General features: G+C 39.1%; 1 protein-coding gene across 1 annotated transcript in view; it reads right to left on the bottom strand.

Moving 5' to 3' along the window:
• Positions 1–958: 958 nt before the first annotated feature.
• Positions 959–18,671, bottom strand: part of adamts17 (ADAM metallopeptidase with thrombospondin type 1 motif, 17) — a 63,124-nt gene continuing 45,411 nt past the window's right edge. The window contains exons 18-24 of the mRNA XM_079466878.1: positions 18,022–18,179; positions 15,576–15,738; positions 11,632–11,767; positions 9,040–9,244; positions 6,709–6,861; positions 3,441–3,618; positions 959–2,802 (exon numbers count right to left, since the gene is read on the bottom strand). Coding sequence (XP_079323004.1) covers positions 2,648–2,802; positions 3,441–3,618; positions 6,709–6,861; positions 9,040–9,244; positions 11,632–11,767; positions 15,576–15,738; positions 18,022–18,179 — 1,148 coding nt within the window. The 3' untranslated portion in view covers positions 959–2,647. The remainder of the gene's footprint in view (positions 2,803–3,440; positions 3,619–6,708; positions 6,862–9,039; positions 9,245–11,631; positions 11,768–15,575; positions 15,739–18,021; positions 18,180–18,671) is intronic.

The raw sequence follows: 18,671 nt of genomic DNA, 5'->3' as shown, positions 1-18,671 counted from the left end.
GTTGTAACCTTGAGCTTTCAAGGTCTCGAAATCAACAATCTCAGAGGCACAAACACACACACAAACACACACACACATAATGCAGTGTTGCCCTTGGCCATGTGGCTGTTTTATGCATTGTTATATACTAGATGTCCCATTAGCAGCTGTTTCTATGTCCGCCATATTGGAACTTGTTGCCAAGTCTGTTTTTCCCATGGAATTGTGTTATAACTGTTGTTGTGGATCGTTGTTTTTTTCAGAGGGGAAAAGTGGAAGGAATTTAATATTTAGCTGTCAATCTTAAGATGGTTTTATTCGTGAATGTTAAGTTCTTTGTTATTTATGGCTTGTCATGATTGATTTTGTTACGAAAATCGGGCAACCCTGAAAGCCAGTCCATTACTATTCAAAGTATGATACACGTGTACGATTATAGAAAACTTATCCCATTGTTCAGGAATTGAATTTATCTGTGAGTGACGTTCCAAGATGGCGGCCACTTCTACATGGAACGCTCGAATGAGGCATCTAGTTTTATATATCTATGGCAGGGCTGTCCAAAGTCGGTCCTGGAGGGCCGGTGTCCTGCAAAGTTTAGCTTCAACCCTAATCAAACACACCTGAACCAGCTAATCAAGGTCTCGGTAGGCAGACTAGAAACTTCAAGACAGGTTGTTGAGCCAAGTTAGAGCTAAACTCTGCAGGACACTGGCCCTCCAGGACCGACTTTGGACAGCCCTGATCTATGGTTTCCTGGCATTCAAATGTGTCATCTTAAATTCACATTCTTACCACATCCCGACCTTTTTAAACTCGTGTGTGCATACACGCAGATGTAACAAACTTGTTATTACCTCGTTGTATGATCAAAAATGCATTTGTTTATGAAATTGATGGTCATTTAAAAGTTAAAAGTGCTAATTCATGTTCAAGTGTGAAACTCTGCTTAACCCAGAAGTGTCTTTAACCGGGAGTAAAAGAAGAGTATGAATAGATTTATTGTACACTATGGAGACATTATTATCTTTTTCACACGCGGTCTATACGTGTATACATACAGCATATTTCACAAAGTGAGAACTGCAAGAATTCCTCCGGCTACTAAATGCGTTACTTTCTCATATGTTTGAATCGGATGTAAAGACACCAAACGGTGAATTTTAAGAGCAGCTCTCATTGTGAAAACACAGCACCATCAGACAAACACATGAATCTTAAAATCAGACCAACACACGACACTGAACCTTAAAGAAACAACTGTATACTCTCATAAGACAGAAAGTCGAGTGAACATGTTTTAGTGATGCATTTATAACATTGAGAAGCAAAGGTTTTGTGTAAAAGAATATAGATTTATAATATATAATAATAATTGAAAACAATGGAGTAAGAAAAATAATCTCGTTTTTCCCTCTGAAGTATGTTTATTTTTCTTACCTCACTAGCAACTCAGTGAACTTTGATATTTTTAAGTCGTTTTGCTTATCGTACCATAAGAATGTTTAGATACTTGTACTAGAAAAAACAAACCGATGTCATTTTTACAGCGCGACCCCTTTAACATTTGATGTTTTTCACCTTTACACTACACGAGAGCTTCATTTACATAAACAAAATGTATAAAACAACACAACAAACATGTAAAACGTACACAAAGTGTGATTAATAATGTGATTATAAACAGCATAAGGGTCAAAGTTCAATTGCACCATGAATAATGAAGACGACAACAAGCAGTCACATCGCGTGCCGTCTCCAAATGAGCCTCGCAAACGCACTAAAGAGAAAGTCGGGTCACTTTTGATCGGCTTTAGTGCATCAAGATGGCTTTTCATCAATAATCATAACATCAGGCATTATTTTGTCTCCGCTCCGAAACACTTCATGTATCAAGTGGAATTCGTTTGCTACCTATGAATGAAGTTTCATTCAAGAAGCTTGCAGGCACCTCGTGAGGTTTTTCTAACAGAGACTATATACCAACACAAGAAATCAAATAAATGTGTTGCGAACGCTTTTGGCCAACCAGTGGCCTTTAGAAAGCAAACCTGGCTTGTTGTTTTCTCTGAAATACGATTCATAATTCAGCTTCGCCCACAATGCCACAAGCAGGCCAGTGCTGCGCCAGGTTTCATTTACAGCAAAACAAACATGAAACCCTTTCAAGTCAAATCAAACTCGGAGGCCAGAAACATCCATTACGCAAGTACGCAAACTGACGTATTTAACAAGCGATACAGTGGTCTGAAGACAGGGGGCGATAGAGTGACCTTCAGCATTGACTACAGGTCACATGATGCAAATAATAATTAGAGATTAAATTGATTATGAGTTATTATGTGAAGCATGTACTGTAAGTTAGGTAGCCCGGATATGCGGAGGTTATTAAAAATGATAAGACACAACTGACCAATCAGAATTGAGCATTCCGAAGCGTCAGATAATAACGTAACGGCACAATAACATCTGTGTGCTGTCCGTGTGTTGTTTTGTGAATCACAAGCATACTTGAATAATGAATGTTTATGTCCTCGAAAGCACGCTTGCATTTCCCACGTGCATCTTATAAGCTGATTTCATTTTCATTCATCACAAGAATATGACACATTATTCTGGACTGTACAAACGTAACGGGCAGAAATGAAATACACCTCTGCGTGCTGGATCAGGAACTGTTTGTTGGCATGTTGTCGGTGTAAAAGTCTCTGCAGGTTTGGCAGCAGCGTTGATACCAGCGCATGTCCTGGCACAGGTTCTTCTCTCGGATCACCCGGCAGTACACCGCCCACTGGTCACCTGTGCACTTGTACGTCAATGCAGCTGTCAGGAACGACACGAGGAAAAGTCACAGCATTTCATACGTGAAATTATATAGAAACCATTTCTGATAACATAAACCAACGATACTAATAGTAACAAGATCTGGCGAGGAATGCAACGCTCAAAATGGCCGCTGTAGCGAAGGAAGTCCCGCCTTCCGGTAATGAGCCAATCATCAATCAATAAAAACTGATGACTCTCGGGGGCGTTGCTCTTAGCAAACCAAAATTGTGATAAAGTTCAAGTCACGGTTTATTATTTCAATTGTGATTTTTGCCAGCGATTTTAGAAATATCTGCCTTCCCCATTCAAGCACATTAGACTGCGGAAATAACCGCGCAGAAGCTTTTGCAAACATGGCACAACTTCCGTAAAAAGACTTTGCATAAACACAATATAACGGCAACTGCTATGAATTCGTACATACGCTGGTGGTTATGTTTAGGCTTGATTATTATTACTTTTTTGTAATAATAATTTTGGCTCTGTTTCAAACCCAGTGAGCTTTATATGGTAATGAACAGTGAACGCTTTAACCTGTTAATATTAATGCTGAAATAAACAAACATGCTTCTGAAATATCACAATAAGAGCGTCGTGAAGTCTTTCACATCGTAAATAAAATACAAAAGTCTTACCGAGTCGAGGGGACGTGATGGTGTTGACGTTGACTTTTACGTTACACGCCCCCTGATGACACTGTCTGTATGCGGGGGGCTTCAGAACTCCTGGACAGTCGCTGCCATGGCGACCGGTCACTTTGTGCATGCATTGAACCACTCGGGATTGCAAGCCCCGCCCACATGATGACGAACACTGAAATTGACAACACTTTCACTTCCACATCCATATGTCAATCATTATGATTTTTTATGTGATTGTAAAGTGTTACAATGTTTCATCAATCCAAACCAGAAACTGATCACAAGTGTAAATTCATGGGTCTTGAAGAACTGCAAACGGTTCGAAGCATTAAAACAGATTTTGTGTTTGTTGCAGCATACAGTACATGTTGTTTGTGCAAACACACCGGAATGACATAAAAAGATCAAAACATGTTCAGACGTTCATGTTATTCTAATGAGCACTGAATCTGCAAGCGAAACTCCCACTTCACACTGTTCTGAAACAAGAACATTTATTGACATCTCTCTCTACGAGGACTTTAGAATGACATTGCTTCTTATATATATATATATATATTTAGAAACTTCCAAAGCTCGGTTTTTACAAACTTTTACAAACATCATTGACTACAGTTAAATGGTAGGTGCCCGAGAACTCTTTGTCACATATCTCACTATGTGTTCAACGGAAAAAGAAATACAATCTTTTTCCTACTATGGTAGTGGATGATGTGCCTGAAGTGAACATTCTTCCAAATATCTTTCTCTGTGTCCCCTGGAGAGTAAATGATGACAGATTGTTCATTTTAGGATGAACTGTCCCTTTAAAATGATTTTTAACTCAATATGTCTAATCGCAACACTGATCGAATCAGATTTCCAGAACAAGACCAAAGGAGGAAATGTTTTGTAAATGAGCAGGAATCTGATCATCGGCCGTGATCGCCCAGCACTCGAGGGTTATTCCACTAACAACACGGCACTAGATGTGTCCGATCTTCAATAGTATTACTACTTGGAAACATAGCTTTGTGTGCTTATCGTAAGTGATGTTTAGATGTCAAATGTAAAAGTTAAACGCTCCCTCATTTGTATGACAAGAGGCATCTGTCAAGTGAATCAATTTATATTTTGGCTTTGTTGATTTGACAACATTGACTTTGGATTGGTTTATCGTGAAACATTCAGTTGGTCCTCACTGATGAAAGTGAGCTGAGGATGATGATGTATGTATATCACATCTTCCTCTATGAATTCTCTCGGTCACTCTTATTATACTGCGATGCATGTCTCGCCGTCGCTCGTCTCTGAATAAATTGCCTCCGGAAAGCAGCGTCTATTTATCACATCTTTTGCAATAGATGTCTGTGTCAGACAGACGCAGAGGCGTTCATGGGGGTTTAAAATTCGCTGGTAAATTTAAAGGTACAAATACTCAACAACAGCGAAGAAACATTGTTTGGCTTTAAATCATGTCAAACTGATTTCACACAATTAATAAACAGAATATTGAATCGCCACTCTGTGCCAATACACACAACGTGGTCAATAAAAAGAGAACAATCACGTCCAGAATTAAAGAGAAGAGCAGCCAAAGCCTTTGTTTTTGTTTTAAATGGTCTGTTTCTATAACGCAGTTCATCCAGATTAAATGAGTAATATTCATGTGTGTTTAGATCCTGTCCGTCCACTGCGACTCTGTGGATTCCATTAAAGAAAAGAGAAAACAGACACAGAAACATCACACCCAGACTCAGTAATGAGCGTCAGATCTGCTTTCTACGGCTGACTTCACAAGTCAATGATGCAGAACCCTGTACTGTGAATCCGGAGCCAGGACACATGTGTTAAAACAATGAAACGACATTTCACCCTCACTTACAATCAAACACGTGTTCGTATACTTTGAACGTGGTCCCTTACTTAACATTTTTCAGATATGTAATGTGCTAAATTTGACAACTCGACAAGCAAAGTTTTTAAATGGATAACTTGGAGAACCAGCCTGGCAGTTACTATATATATATATCTGAAAGGCACCTCGTGTTGTGATTTTTCAGTGTTGCTTTCATTCATAAAAGAATAATCGGCTGCTTGTAGGAAGTCAAAGATTTCATTACAAACTTCATACAAAACTAAATCAAATGTAGTGATACTGGGAACCTCAGTGCTGTAAGTTCACGTAGATGTGTGTGCTCTGCGAAGCCAGTGCTGTAATGTGGCCAGAGTTTTTCCCCCCGGGAGAAGCCTTCAAGGTTATCTGAAAAATGCAGAACGCAGCAGGGTCCCAACAGGGAGCCCAGCGGACTCTCTGACTGAAGGTAAATAAAGGAGATGCTGAATAAACCTTTTGTGTTTTGAAGGGCTGAGAAAAAACTTTTTCTCCACTTATCTATGACATATTATTTCATGCGAGCCATGGGAGTCAGCTAGCGACTCTAGAGAAGAGTCATGTGAGATGGACTGAATTTGTTTATGGTGCTACACATTTATTTAACGTTCTCTGTCAATACGTTGGAAAGCATTTCTATGATTTATTGAGATATACCATTAAACCTAGTGAGAGTCACATTGACTGAATGATGATTGTGTTCTTATGAAACATGTTTTGTGTAGCTGAGCTGGAGGCAGAAATCACTCTTATTGTGGAGGGCCACCCAAGTCCAATTCCCCAAAACGCTCTTTTCTAATGAGGTGAAATTGCAGCTCAGTGTCAGTAGATGTATTAGAGATCGAGATCTCACAGAGTTTCAGTCTAAATAATGATTTCATTCATTTGATTTGACATTTGCTGTGGCAGCTACACCTGCGCATCGTCACAACGGCTCTTAAAGTGACAGTTCACCCGTACCTGATAAATCAATCATTTACTCATCCTAATGTCATTTTATACCTGTACGAGTTTCTTTCTTCTGCAGAACACAACAGAAGATATTTTGAAGAACGTTGATGACCAAACAACACTGAACCCCATTGACCTCCTTTGCATTTCTCAAAATATCTTCTTTTGTGTTCCAATGGAGGTTTAGAATGACACGAGGGGGAATAAGCGATGAATAAAGCACCTATCAGAGCAGTAATTGAACAGAAAATATACATTTTTGTTTCTTAAATAGAAGAAAATGAGACCCCATGACACATGGTTTTGATCTAAAGGGGGCCTGACAGAGTTTTGAGGTCCCTCTCAATTTGAAAAGGTCCCCTGCTTTTAAAATAACGGATCGCGTCCTGCAACATTTTAGGTTTTGCTGTCTGTGGGATAAATATGTTTTAACGCTACCTTCGACCATTCGCCGGTCTTCCACACGTAACATTTGCTTTGATCCTCACAAGTCTCCTCCTCTGGAGGGCGAGACGCTGGATCACAGAGACCCTGAGGATTTCTGCAGGTCACCGTCCTCGTCCTGCTGCCTCGACCGCATTCAGATGAGCACTGTGAGAGAGAGAAGGAGAGATTACAACATGAGTGAACTATTGGGCGGAAAAGCAAAGGACGGAGAAAAACAGAGACGTAAACAAGAGATGCAGTGAGGAGAGAAAGAGTTGTGGTCATTAAAACAGGCCTCCTGCGGAGCTCCATTAAAGCTTCTCTCGGCTGACTGAATCCACTTTAATGAAGTGCTTAAAACAGTGAAAAGAACACCACCCAGACATCCAGAAACAGCCACAGTGCCCTCCGCAGGCCAGATCCTCTCAGCTCTTCTAAACTTTCATCCAATCAGCATTGTGTAAACTGAGTCTTGGGTTGGTGGTGTGGTTTACCGGGAGAGAGCGACATAATGATATGTTATGATTAATAACCAGTCCTGTAGTCAAATTATAGTCATCCATCAAAACCATCATCAGTCAGCGGTCCGTCTGCTAATCTGTGGACGGATCTCATCACAGCGTCATCTTTATATATACACATAGAATTAATATGCAAATGTTGACGTGTAATCTAAACACCATCTATATATAGACCTATTTGCATTCTGATATTAAAGCTTACTTTCTCAATGCCAATCATAAACCGCTGAAACTTTCCTGTCAGTTAAGCGATATCACTGAGTCTGTTTACGTGTACAATAATCATTTGGATATTTCAAAGGACTGAATCACAGGAACTGTTGAGAAATGTCATCATTCTGATTATGAGGAAAGAACTGTGATGTTTTTACTGCACATCACAGCAAAAGAATTATTTTCAACATCATTTTACAAGATCAGTTTAAAATAGACGGTTTCAACCCTTAACGTCCGGCTCACGTTCACAAACAATAAAGCGCCTGTAGACGATTTCTGATAACAAGCAAAAGAAACCGAGAAGAAGAGTTACTCGGCTAAACTTGTCGCTCCTATATTTTGAATTTAGACTGTGATACCAAGATCAACCGCTAGATGTCAGTGTACCGAAATAAAGGACCCATTCAAGAAATTGTGTATTTAATAAAATGAACATACAACAAAATTCAACAAACGTGTTTTTAATAAAATTATTGTACAATATAATAATAACATAAACTACTGTTAACATAAATGCAGTTAAATAAAAATATTTACAGTATTAACTTCTAGCCAGACCGATAAACAAACGCAGACCGGAAGTTAACTATATAGTCTATATAGATGGTTTCAACGGCAACAACATAAGCAATTGTTATGTGACCCAAAGGTAAGTCCTGGTAGACCTCCGCAGAGAATCACTAACTCCCTTACCCTCACTGTAGTGTCCATTATTTTAGTTGTTATATTATTAGACTGAGCAACAAACACACATGGGAAATTAGCTTCGTGTACATCCGATTAAACCATCTAAGGCAATTCTATTTAAGGCAAAAACTAGTGTACGTAAAAAACTGTGTACAGTGTGATGATGGTTATTATAGTTTTTATTTTTAATTCGTTTTGTGATGTTCATTTGTATTTCCGTTTAGTTTTAGATCTTTTAAGTGGTGCTTAAATAGATTTGATTTAGTTTTTTAAATTAGATTTTTCCCCTAAAATGTATTTCTTTTTCGTTCATTTTGCACATTATAGTCACAGTTTAGTTTTCGTTTCTTTTTGAAACTTTAGTTTTTGTTTTATTTCAGTTAACGAAAGCGTTTTTCATTCAAAGTTTCAGTTCTCAATTACGGTAATAATCCTCGGTCAGACACTGTAGAATCTGGTCACCGGTTTGATACGCTCATGTCAAATGCAAAACTCCTTTTCATAGAAGTATTTAATGGTTATGCCGTGGTGTCATGAACATTGAAATATGACGACAATACCTATAACCTTATGCAAAGAAAATGGGCAAGTTGCACAAGATGGAGCCGGTGAGCTTTTGCCACGCTAGGGTTGGCAAACACATTTCCGGTCGTATAACGCTATCGAGATGATCACGTTCTTCTTTTTATCTAAAAAACACCCATATTTGTCGGCCAAAAATCCTCCTTCTTCTACAGTGTTATACCATTTTTGTGTGCCGACCCTGGAGTCCAGAAAACTCACCGGCGCCATCTTGTGCAACTAGCGAATTAACTGTCAATTATGAAATCAATATAGATTAAAAACATATTGAATAATACACAAGGACGCTTTTCATATTTTGATAACTATAAGCACTGTGAATGCCTTGGACACAAACCTTGGACCACTCGGACGCCTCCCACACGGTGAGACAGTCTCGGCCCTCACAGTGTTGTACGACGGAGGGTTTGGAGCTGACGCAGTACAGGTCTCTGGTGGGAATGTGCGTGCCGTTCTGAAGCTGGTACACGCAGCCGACGTCCCTCCGCTGGAGACCTTCACCACAAGATACTGAACACTGTCCCCACTCACCGGTTACCCACCTGACAGGATGACAAAAGAGAACGTTAAGAAGATATTTTGAGAAATACATTGAAGAAAAGCATTGAAAGCCTGAGGATACAGCCATTCAAACAAGACAGATTTGTTGGAAGGGAACCTTTTTTCAGTTCTGTAAACGCAGCATTTCCAGCAGGACGGTTGTTATGAAAGGTCTTATGTGATGCTATCTGGAACACTTTATGAGGAGGTCACGTGAAGCTGACGTGAGTCTGATCGAGCACTAGAAAGACTAAAAGATTCAAACGGAAACTCTCTGCATTCAGAGAAGTGGCTCTTTCCATAAATGTTGCATGTGTACGTTTTGTTTTTGTAATGTATATACTGTAAATCAATAAACTGCAGATATTGTGAGGTAAATAAATGATTTTTTATGCCCTTGTATGCGGTTGCGATGTGACTGATCCTAAGCAAACTCCTGCATTTCTGTTCTAAATAAACGTGGAAACCCATTCCGCGAAGCTTCAGAAGAAAGGTTTGTTGCTTCACGTTGCTTTTACAGGCTGTTTGGAATTAGTTTGTGAGTTTTGGATGTGAAGACAGACAGTGTTTATGCGTTATGCACTCGTCGCTCGAGCTGTTTACATGACTGCAGGAGACATTTCACATATCGAAAGACAATAACACAGTGAATGTTCTTCAGTGTTCATATATGAAAGCTGAATGACTGACACTGAGAATCGTAAACAGCATTTAAAAACAAAGCAAAAGTGGATTTAAAGTCAACGCACAGTAACGGAAGAGACTGTTTTGCAACAGGAGAAAATGAAAATGGTGCACTTTTTTATTCTAGGCTATTTTGATTTTAAACGTAAATAATAATCAAATAATTAACATTAACACAATTATCAAATCACTAAATATTGCATCGCTGATCATCTTTTACAAACTTTAAAACGTCTGTTCATCATATGTATTACTAAGTGGCATACGATTGGTAATAAAATAAATAAAGAACAAAATACAAATATATAAAACATTTAACAAAACTTAAATCTTTCTCTGCCCTGTCTAATAAAGCTTTTAAAGGTTAAAAATATAAACCTATGTGAAAAGGTAAGATAAAGAGAATATTAAGAGTCTTACAGGTGACCTGGACCGGTAAGCAAACAGCCTGAGCAGTTTTAAACAGGAAACAGCACCGTACGTCATTTTCTACAGAAAACGTACAAATGTAGTCGACCCTCTTTATAGGTCACGCAAATCGGCCTCGGACGTCCAAACAATGAGATAAGATTGGAGGTGTTGGGTAGCGGCCATCCTATAAAAACTGCCTTTCATGAACGTGTTGTGTGATGTGAACCATGCCTTCACGTGTCAGAACACCTTGCGTAATCCATCGGACCATCAGATAATTGTTTGGAAATGGAGAAAAACTCTGTAAAGTGCCGTTAATGCAGAATGCTTAACAATGTAAAAGAACAAGTCGGCGGAGCAGCTGCATGTTACATCTCTTTGATTTATTTTCATGCTGCGGGATACTGACTCAATGTTTTTCATCTTCACACTGAACAGAAAGAGGTTATGCATTATGTTATTCATGCGTGTAATACTGCTTCTTGGGAGAGAGAGAGAGAGAGAGAGAGAGAGAGAGAGAGAGAGAGAGAGAGAGAGAGAGACAGAGAGAGAGAGAGAGAGAGAGAGAAAGAGAGAGAGAGAGAGAGAGAGAGAGAGAGAGAGACAGAGAGAGAGAGAGACAGAGAGAGACAGAGAGAGAGAGAGACAGAGAGAGAGAGACAGAGAGAAGTGGAGAGAGAAACAGAAAGAGAGAGAGAGAGAGAGAGAGAGAGAGACAGAGAGAGAGAGAGAGAGAGATAGAGACAGAGAGAGACAGAGAGAGAGAGAGAGACAGAGAGAGAGAGAGTCACAGAGAGAGAGAGAGAGAGAGAGAGAGAGAGAGAGAGAGAGAGAGAGAGAGAGAGACAGAGAGAGAGAGAGAGAGAGAGAGACAGAGAGAGAGAGAGAGAGAGATAGAGACAGAGAGAGACAGAGAGAGAGAGAGAGAGAGAGAGACAGAGAGAGAGAGACAGAGAGAAGTGGAGAGAGAAACAGAAAGAGAGAGAGAGAGAGAGACAGAGAGAGAGAGAGAGAGAGATAGAGACAGAGAGAGACAGAGAGAGAGAGAGAAAGAGAGAGAGGATAATTGTCATCCTGTATTCATGAGCATCTGCCCTTTACACTTCTGCAGAGTCACACATTTCTGTTCATAATATTTCTGTGTCCTTCTGCAAGGATTCATTCACAACACTAGATGGAAATAATCATTTGACTCTTTTAACTGGAAACTCTACGTTCAAGTGACTTGATTGGAGAACATTTAGCACGTTAGATTATTTAGAGTGTAGTGAAAGAGGACAGAACACATTCATACCTGTACTGGCAGAGGTGCGTGTTACACTTTCGTATCTGTGGCGCTGGTCTGTTCTCTATCTGACAGTAGCTGGCGTTCACTTGGCTCATGGTCTTGTTGAGGATTCTCATGCATGACACCACAGTCCTTCTCTCTCCTGAAACGATAACCAGCATCAGGAAAGAAACACAAGACTGTGAGCGTGAGCTGTACACGCAGACTAATTCAATTGGACAAGATTCACCGAGCGCAGAGACCAGATAATGAGATGAGCGATGCTAATTCTGAACACTGTGCAGGTGTAAAGCAGAGGTGGGGATGTACAGGGAAATCAAGACATTTATAAAATCACTGGGACGAGCCGAGGTTCTCCTTTGAGAGATTGACACACGTGATTTATCAAGAATCAATCCAGGATTTTGAATTCTCTGGGTGTGATGTTTTTAAAAGGACAAAACTAAACGTCAGTCATCTAACGTGACCAGATGCATGAATAATACAGGTTATCACATAAACAATATTTTTTTACATTTTCAGAAACACATGTAGAAATAGGACTGTTGTGTTGCTTAAAAGTGAATGTGAACTTGCTTTCTTTGCCATAAAACACAAGGTGTTTTTACTCACCCTTTTGTCATTTCAAACTCGTATGACTTTCTTCTTCAGAAAATAACTTTCTCCGCGTCTGTAGAACTGAATGACTGCCATAAACAGTCATATTTTCTTTGAATAAATGATGTAATAGTAGATCCGGATATTAGAAAACATGTGTTAGTCCTAAGCTTATAAGATGCTTACAATAAAAAATACATGTAAGTATAACTCTTGTTATGGTGGTCTACGGCAGGTGTTCTCAAACGTTTTTGTTGAATGGCCCCCTTTTTATTTACAATGCTGGAACATCATTACCTTTGGTTGATGGCCTTATTGTTCTGGTGTTTGACTGCATAAAATGTATGATAAACTTCAAAAGTTCACATGCCACACAATCTGTGCCCCCCCGAATCCATCCTGGGCCCCCCCAGTTTGAGAACCACTGGTCTACGGACATTGCGGTACATTTACAAACAAACCATTAACACTGTTAGTGTTTATTCATTATAGTCATTCATTAAGTGCGGTTTTAAATTGACCAAACCAAACCTTGAGCAGACAGAGAGAGAGAGAGGGATCCGGTGAAGGACAGGCAACCGGAGATTGTGTTTTCTGACCTGTGAGGAACACCCAACACTATAAGATGTGATGCTTCCTCGTGCTCGTTTCTAAAACCTTTGCTGTACATTTCTTTCCACATGTTATTATTATGGTCCAGCATTCAAAATCGTTCCAATACTTGAGGCTTAAAACTCACTGAGCTGTGTCTAGTTAAGTAACAGCCGTCCTGACGTTCAGTAGACAGTGGTTAAGCCGGCCTTTAACAGCAGTTTCCATGGCAACAAAGACTTTTACCCCGGTAAGAGTAGAGTGCCCTCAATACAATGCACATCTCCTGATCACTCCTGTGTTGAAATGAGGCAGACCAAAGCCGTGCACTGTCGACAAGGACACGATGTTTTCACTTAAATGTACACAGAAGTTTTAAAGGACACATTGTAAAAAAATGAAAGAAAAGGATATTAAAATAAATAATTGCCATTGGGTATGTTCCAGGCGAAGGGATTTGAAAAAATACATCACAGGAGAACCGACTGCAACGTTGTGCCAACAACGATCGTGTAAAAATAGCTTTTATCGATCGATTACAATTATCGGCATATATGTGGATGCATCTCTATTCACTTGTTGCTAAGCGATTGGAGATACTGTACCATAAAATGACAGATGACACAAACCGATGGTTAAACCGAGTTATACTTATCGCTTAAGAAAGATTGTTTATCAACGATTTTCATTAACAAATCATATTTGAAGGGCTGGTTCCAAAATGAGATGATTTTTTTATGGGGTTTTATTGTGTTAGTTACAGATAACAAGAGCTGCTGAGTTTGACTATAACTTGACTGTTGTTATGCATATAATCATTCCAGAATAATTCTGCAAATGCAATGTTTAGATCAAACTTTATATTTAATTGTGTTGCAATGACCAAGGAACGATAATATATTTAGTATTTTTTGTGTGTTTAATTTGAGTTTTAATTCATTTAAGTTGAAGTCTGTTACTAAAACAATAATATAAAAACTATTATTAAAGGTCATTTTCGGCCAACTGAACCCTGAATTTTCGGTATCCGTTTCAGTCCAGAATTTTCATTTCGGTGGATCACTACCACATATAATACCACTGTGGATTTTGGATAGAAGGAGTTTTTGATAACAGAATGATCATGTTTCCCTTCCTCTGTCAGATTATTCCTCTGTTAAACCTCATAAAACCCCTCAAATCTAAACCAAACAAAAAGATTTGGATCAATTTCCTACTAGAATCCCTCTTTAAAAGGACAAATCAACATTATTTATATAGCCCTTTTTATCATTATTATTGTTGCAAAACAGGCTTTACATGATAATAATAATCATAATTGATCAAATGAAATATTATGCTGGAACGCAAAAGACAATAGAACTGATGCAGCGCGGCACAACAATCCCATTAGAACAAGCCGTGTGTCGCATCACGCTGCGTCCGGTGTAGAATATAATTTACTGAAGTATATTATTTTAAACATATCACGACTGGAAACCTAAAGCAATACAATATTACAATATACCAAAACGCAAAGTCTCAAGCACACTTTTTTCTTCAGTAAGATGGTAAAAGTGAGATCTATAAATATGAATATGCAGCTGGTGATGAAAAGTGTATCCGTTCTTTTCTATTCATCACACCACAAGTAATAAAAACGATAAACTTTCTTACTTAGATGCAATAACACATCTAAAGTGCTTGTAACCCGCAGGCACGTTTACTGTAGAGATGCTGATGCTGCTGCACCGGCCGTTCACACATCTTCAGACGCAATTACCCCACAATTCACAGCTATTAGAAAGCACTTAACCCGCTGAAATGAAGGAGTTAATCAGTTGATAAAAGCCTGCTATTTTAGGTGATTTTATTTTGAATGCGTGCTGTTGTTTTGTCTCGAGAGAATTGTCACAGTCGGGAAGCCTTCTATGCATGCGGTTGTCATGTGGCTCGGTCTCGGGTGAATAACAATTCAAGCACACTGAAGAACTGATGACAGATAATACAGAGCATCATTACAGGGCTGTTCATTCAAACATATCAATCCTCACGTTAATAGTCATGTTTGTTATTGTTATTATTTTCTATGCGCTTTTATTTTAGATTTTATTTTGTTGTGTGCGTTTATCACTTTATTTGTTGTTGTTGTATAAAATGAATTTGTTTTTATTTTAATGTTCATTTATTTTAGGTTACAGCTTTAGTGCCTCAACTTAAACTTATTTCAGTTTAGTCCTGTCTAGCCAATATTGTAATAAAATTAAACGTTTTAACAGGTTTACTAAACCATCATAACCTCGAAGTAAAACAGCAGACATGTTCCTCATTTGTTTTGTGTTCATCTCAGGAAAGAATAAAAATACAGATCCATTTTTGTAAATAAAAGTAAGATTTGTCGTTTTCTTTTAACTTCAATAACACTTCCATAACACATAAAAGCAGAATGCATCTGTTCTCTATTCTCAAGTACCTTGATACCATTTTATTTCTCGTTGAATCATCATACCAGTGATTCTTTTAGGGGGGGTAGAACCACACAGATGTGCTGACCATCACAGAAACACAGCTGGACAGCAGACCAGCGTCCCGCATGCTTTCTATCAACACTTCCATCATGACCTCAGTGCTCCTAAAATGAAACTCAGCGGTTGCGTGGCGTTTTTTTGACAACTTTTGGAGTGTTCCAATGTAGACATCGAACGGAGACGATGCTGTGTCTGCATGTTTGGATGTAAGGGATGATCTGCAGGGGATTGTGGGTAATGTGTGCAGACACTGACCTCCGCCGCAGTGGACGGTACAGTCCTCCCAGCTGCTGTGAGTCCACAGGTACATGTGATGGGCTGCTTTCACAGTCTCGCCGCTCTTCTCCTGCTGCGACTGATTCAGAGCAACAGTGTACTCGTAGTGAATCCCGTACGTCTGATCGTGAAACAGAAGAACCTGCCGGCAGATGGGTAACAGTCAGATCAAGAGCATTTATTCCTGGAGAAATCTACTGCTCCACTAAGAAAACAAGCAGCAGATGGCAGAAGTACAATTTCCCGACACTGTTTTTGGTTAAAAACACACGTTAGACACTAAACTGTGAACAAGCGTGAGGTCCGATTCCAAGTGGCAACCAAAACGCCAGGAGAAAATAAAGAGAGATCACTAGCGATCCCTTCTGCTCTCTCACAACCTTCATCTGTGAGAACCATCTTCACCTCATTTACTGCTCAGTCTGTGGAGGTTAGTTTTTTGGGGAGCCATTCTTTCTTTGGACAAGCCCTTGTAAGATTAGGTAGAAAGAAGGCTTCCCAGGAACCCCGCAGAGGATTTGGCACCGGTTAATGCACATCTGATCAATACCTCACATCAAGTGGGAATTTTACCAACTGCATGGAAAGAAGCTAATATATGTCCAGTCCCAAAGGTTGGCCGACCACATGAAAGATCTGACTGGAGACCAATCTCCTTAACTTCCTGCACTGCTAGAATGGGTTGAAGAAACGTACGCCATCAGTTCTGAATGAATGCAACAATCTGTATGCTTATTTGCCTAAACACAGCACGACAAATGCTTTGGTTAAGAACATACAAACATGGCTAAGAGAGACAGATTCTCAACAACCAACTCTTGCCCGTGTTTATTGGCAGATATGTCAAAAGCATTTGATCGATTTGACCATGCAAGGCTTTTTCAGCATTGAAGAACGCTCAACCACAGATGACTGGTTGCAAACGGTAAAAGCAGTGAATGGAAGGTTGTGACATCAGGGGTTCCCCAAGGTGGAGCCGTGTCACCATATCTGTTTTTACTCCATATGTCAACTCGTGAAGTCATTTTGGCGATACACTGGATACAGTTTATACAGGGGATATCACAAGCTAAAAGACAGAAATAGACAAAAAGATGGAATTTTGATGTTATTTTGTGGTCATATGTGGCCCATACATGCCATACTTTTCAAAGATTCACTCTAAATGTATAATAAAAAAAAAGATAATATATTAGTCAAATAGTAATCTAAATAACTAAAGCAAAAACTAAAACTATTATTTATAATAAGTTGAGGCACTAAAATTATTAACTAAATAAATGAATGAATTAATAAAAATGTAGATAATCAAAATTGAACTAAAGCTGAAATAGAAATAAACCTAATAAATAAATGATAAAAAGGGCATTAAATATCTTAAACACATAAATATAATTACATTATAAATATTAAAACGACAAAAAATAATAATAGAAATAGTCTGGGAGTTATTGATGCTGACTTTTCCTTTTTGTAACCGAATTATTCTGCAAACATTATTTTGCAAGACTGCTTTGCATCTATTTATTCAGTCAAGGTCAGACAAAACCCTGCGATGACCCGAGGCGCATTACCAATTTAGCTCGAATGTTCTAGGTGGGGACGTAAACACCTTTAAACCGTTTGAAGTCGAGCATTTGTGTGCCGAAGCGGTTCTCAGCGGCTGGCATCTTCTAAAGCTGGCTTCACTGCTCAATTGTACTATTAGGGATCTCTCAGGACTCCTTCTGGCATTCTAGACTAAACAAACCTTTTTTCTTGAAACTCTTTGACCGCGGGGGGAGGTGAACTGGAGATTATGCACCCAATCTCTTCATCTTCGAGGGTTCAGGAAGATATTAACTGAAACAATGTGCTAAGAAGGTTGCATTTAATTTGATAACGAGCTGTAATGCGTTACCAAAGCCGTAACGTTGGATGACGTCATGAGCACAGATGATGTCTGAGCAGGCACACGGGGAGGAAAACCGTTCCAGATGTTGGTGAAGGTGAAGGCAGCAGATTCAAAACATTTCAAGCATGTTTTCCGTTCATTTCATATATTTATGTTGGATTAGGAGGCTAGTATGTTTTCCACATATAAACTGGCATCTTGTATTAACCAACTTGGAAGAAACTCTTTGTGGCGAGGAAGAAAAGCACTATAAGGATAAACATGGAATCACAACTGACCAATTTATTTGGCAAAAGCTAATAACTTCTTCTTGGCTGCAATCTGGTATCAATTTCCCATAAATGATCAATTAAACAAATCCCGCCCAAAAGTCCTCTTATTAAACATCTTGTTTCAATCCTAATCATGTCATAAAGTAAAATGGGTTGCAAATGGCATTAATGTTGAGTTGAAAAGCACACCTCATTAATTAGAATGTGATGAAAAACACGGTGTGCCCCAAGGTTGTAGGTTAGGACCTAACGGTTTTACCATTAGGTGGAGTGGAGTCTTGGTGGGTCCCTTGGCAGACATCTTTTCCCACAGTCCTCTCCTCACATAGCGGACCGTAGTGCCAGCAATCTCAAACTCCCCTGGCAACTCGATTTTCCAGTCATTGTTTATGGATCGCTTGTTGGAGTCCTTCAGAGCTAAACCAGCCAATCCGAAATAAAAGAAGTACATTCACCCAGATGGAAAAGCATAACACATAAAAAAAACGGTTTATACCAAATATACCATACTGCAGAGGGTTTAAAAGGTGAGCTTTTTTGATAAATCCTTTCTACATTTCTGCATGAAATGCATCTGTCATACAAATAGCGCTTATCAAGTGAAGGATGTTATGCATTCTGGGCTTCTCCTCTTCGGGAAAGAGACAAAATGTTGTATCTTTGAAAGCAGCATCATGTTTTAAAATCGGCGGGTGCAAATTATGTTCACTAGGAATTATAACAGAAGCACTTGTTTTACATTTAGGGGTAACCAGACTCCCCCTGTGATTCATGACACATGTCATAACGTGTAATCAAGGCAATTGCGTGATAATAACCCTTGGAAAAAGAGACGTCTATTTAAGAATATGGAGTGTGAAAACGTATTTCTGTTGTAAAGTTGGATTCAATCTACAAAGTAGAAGGAAA

Source organism: Barbatula barbatula, assembly GCF_947034865.1.
Source record: "Barbatula barbatula genome assembly, chromosome: 1".
Classification (NCBI taxonomy): Eukaryota; Metazoa; Chordata; class Actinopteri; order Cypriniformes; family Nemacheilidae; genus Barbatula; species Barbatula barbatula.
The sequence above is the reverse complement of the archived record's forward strand: the minus strand, read 5'-3'. Positions and strand labels throughout refer to the sequence as shown.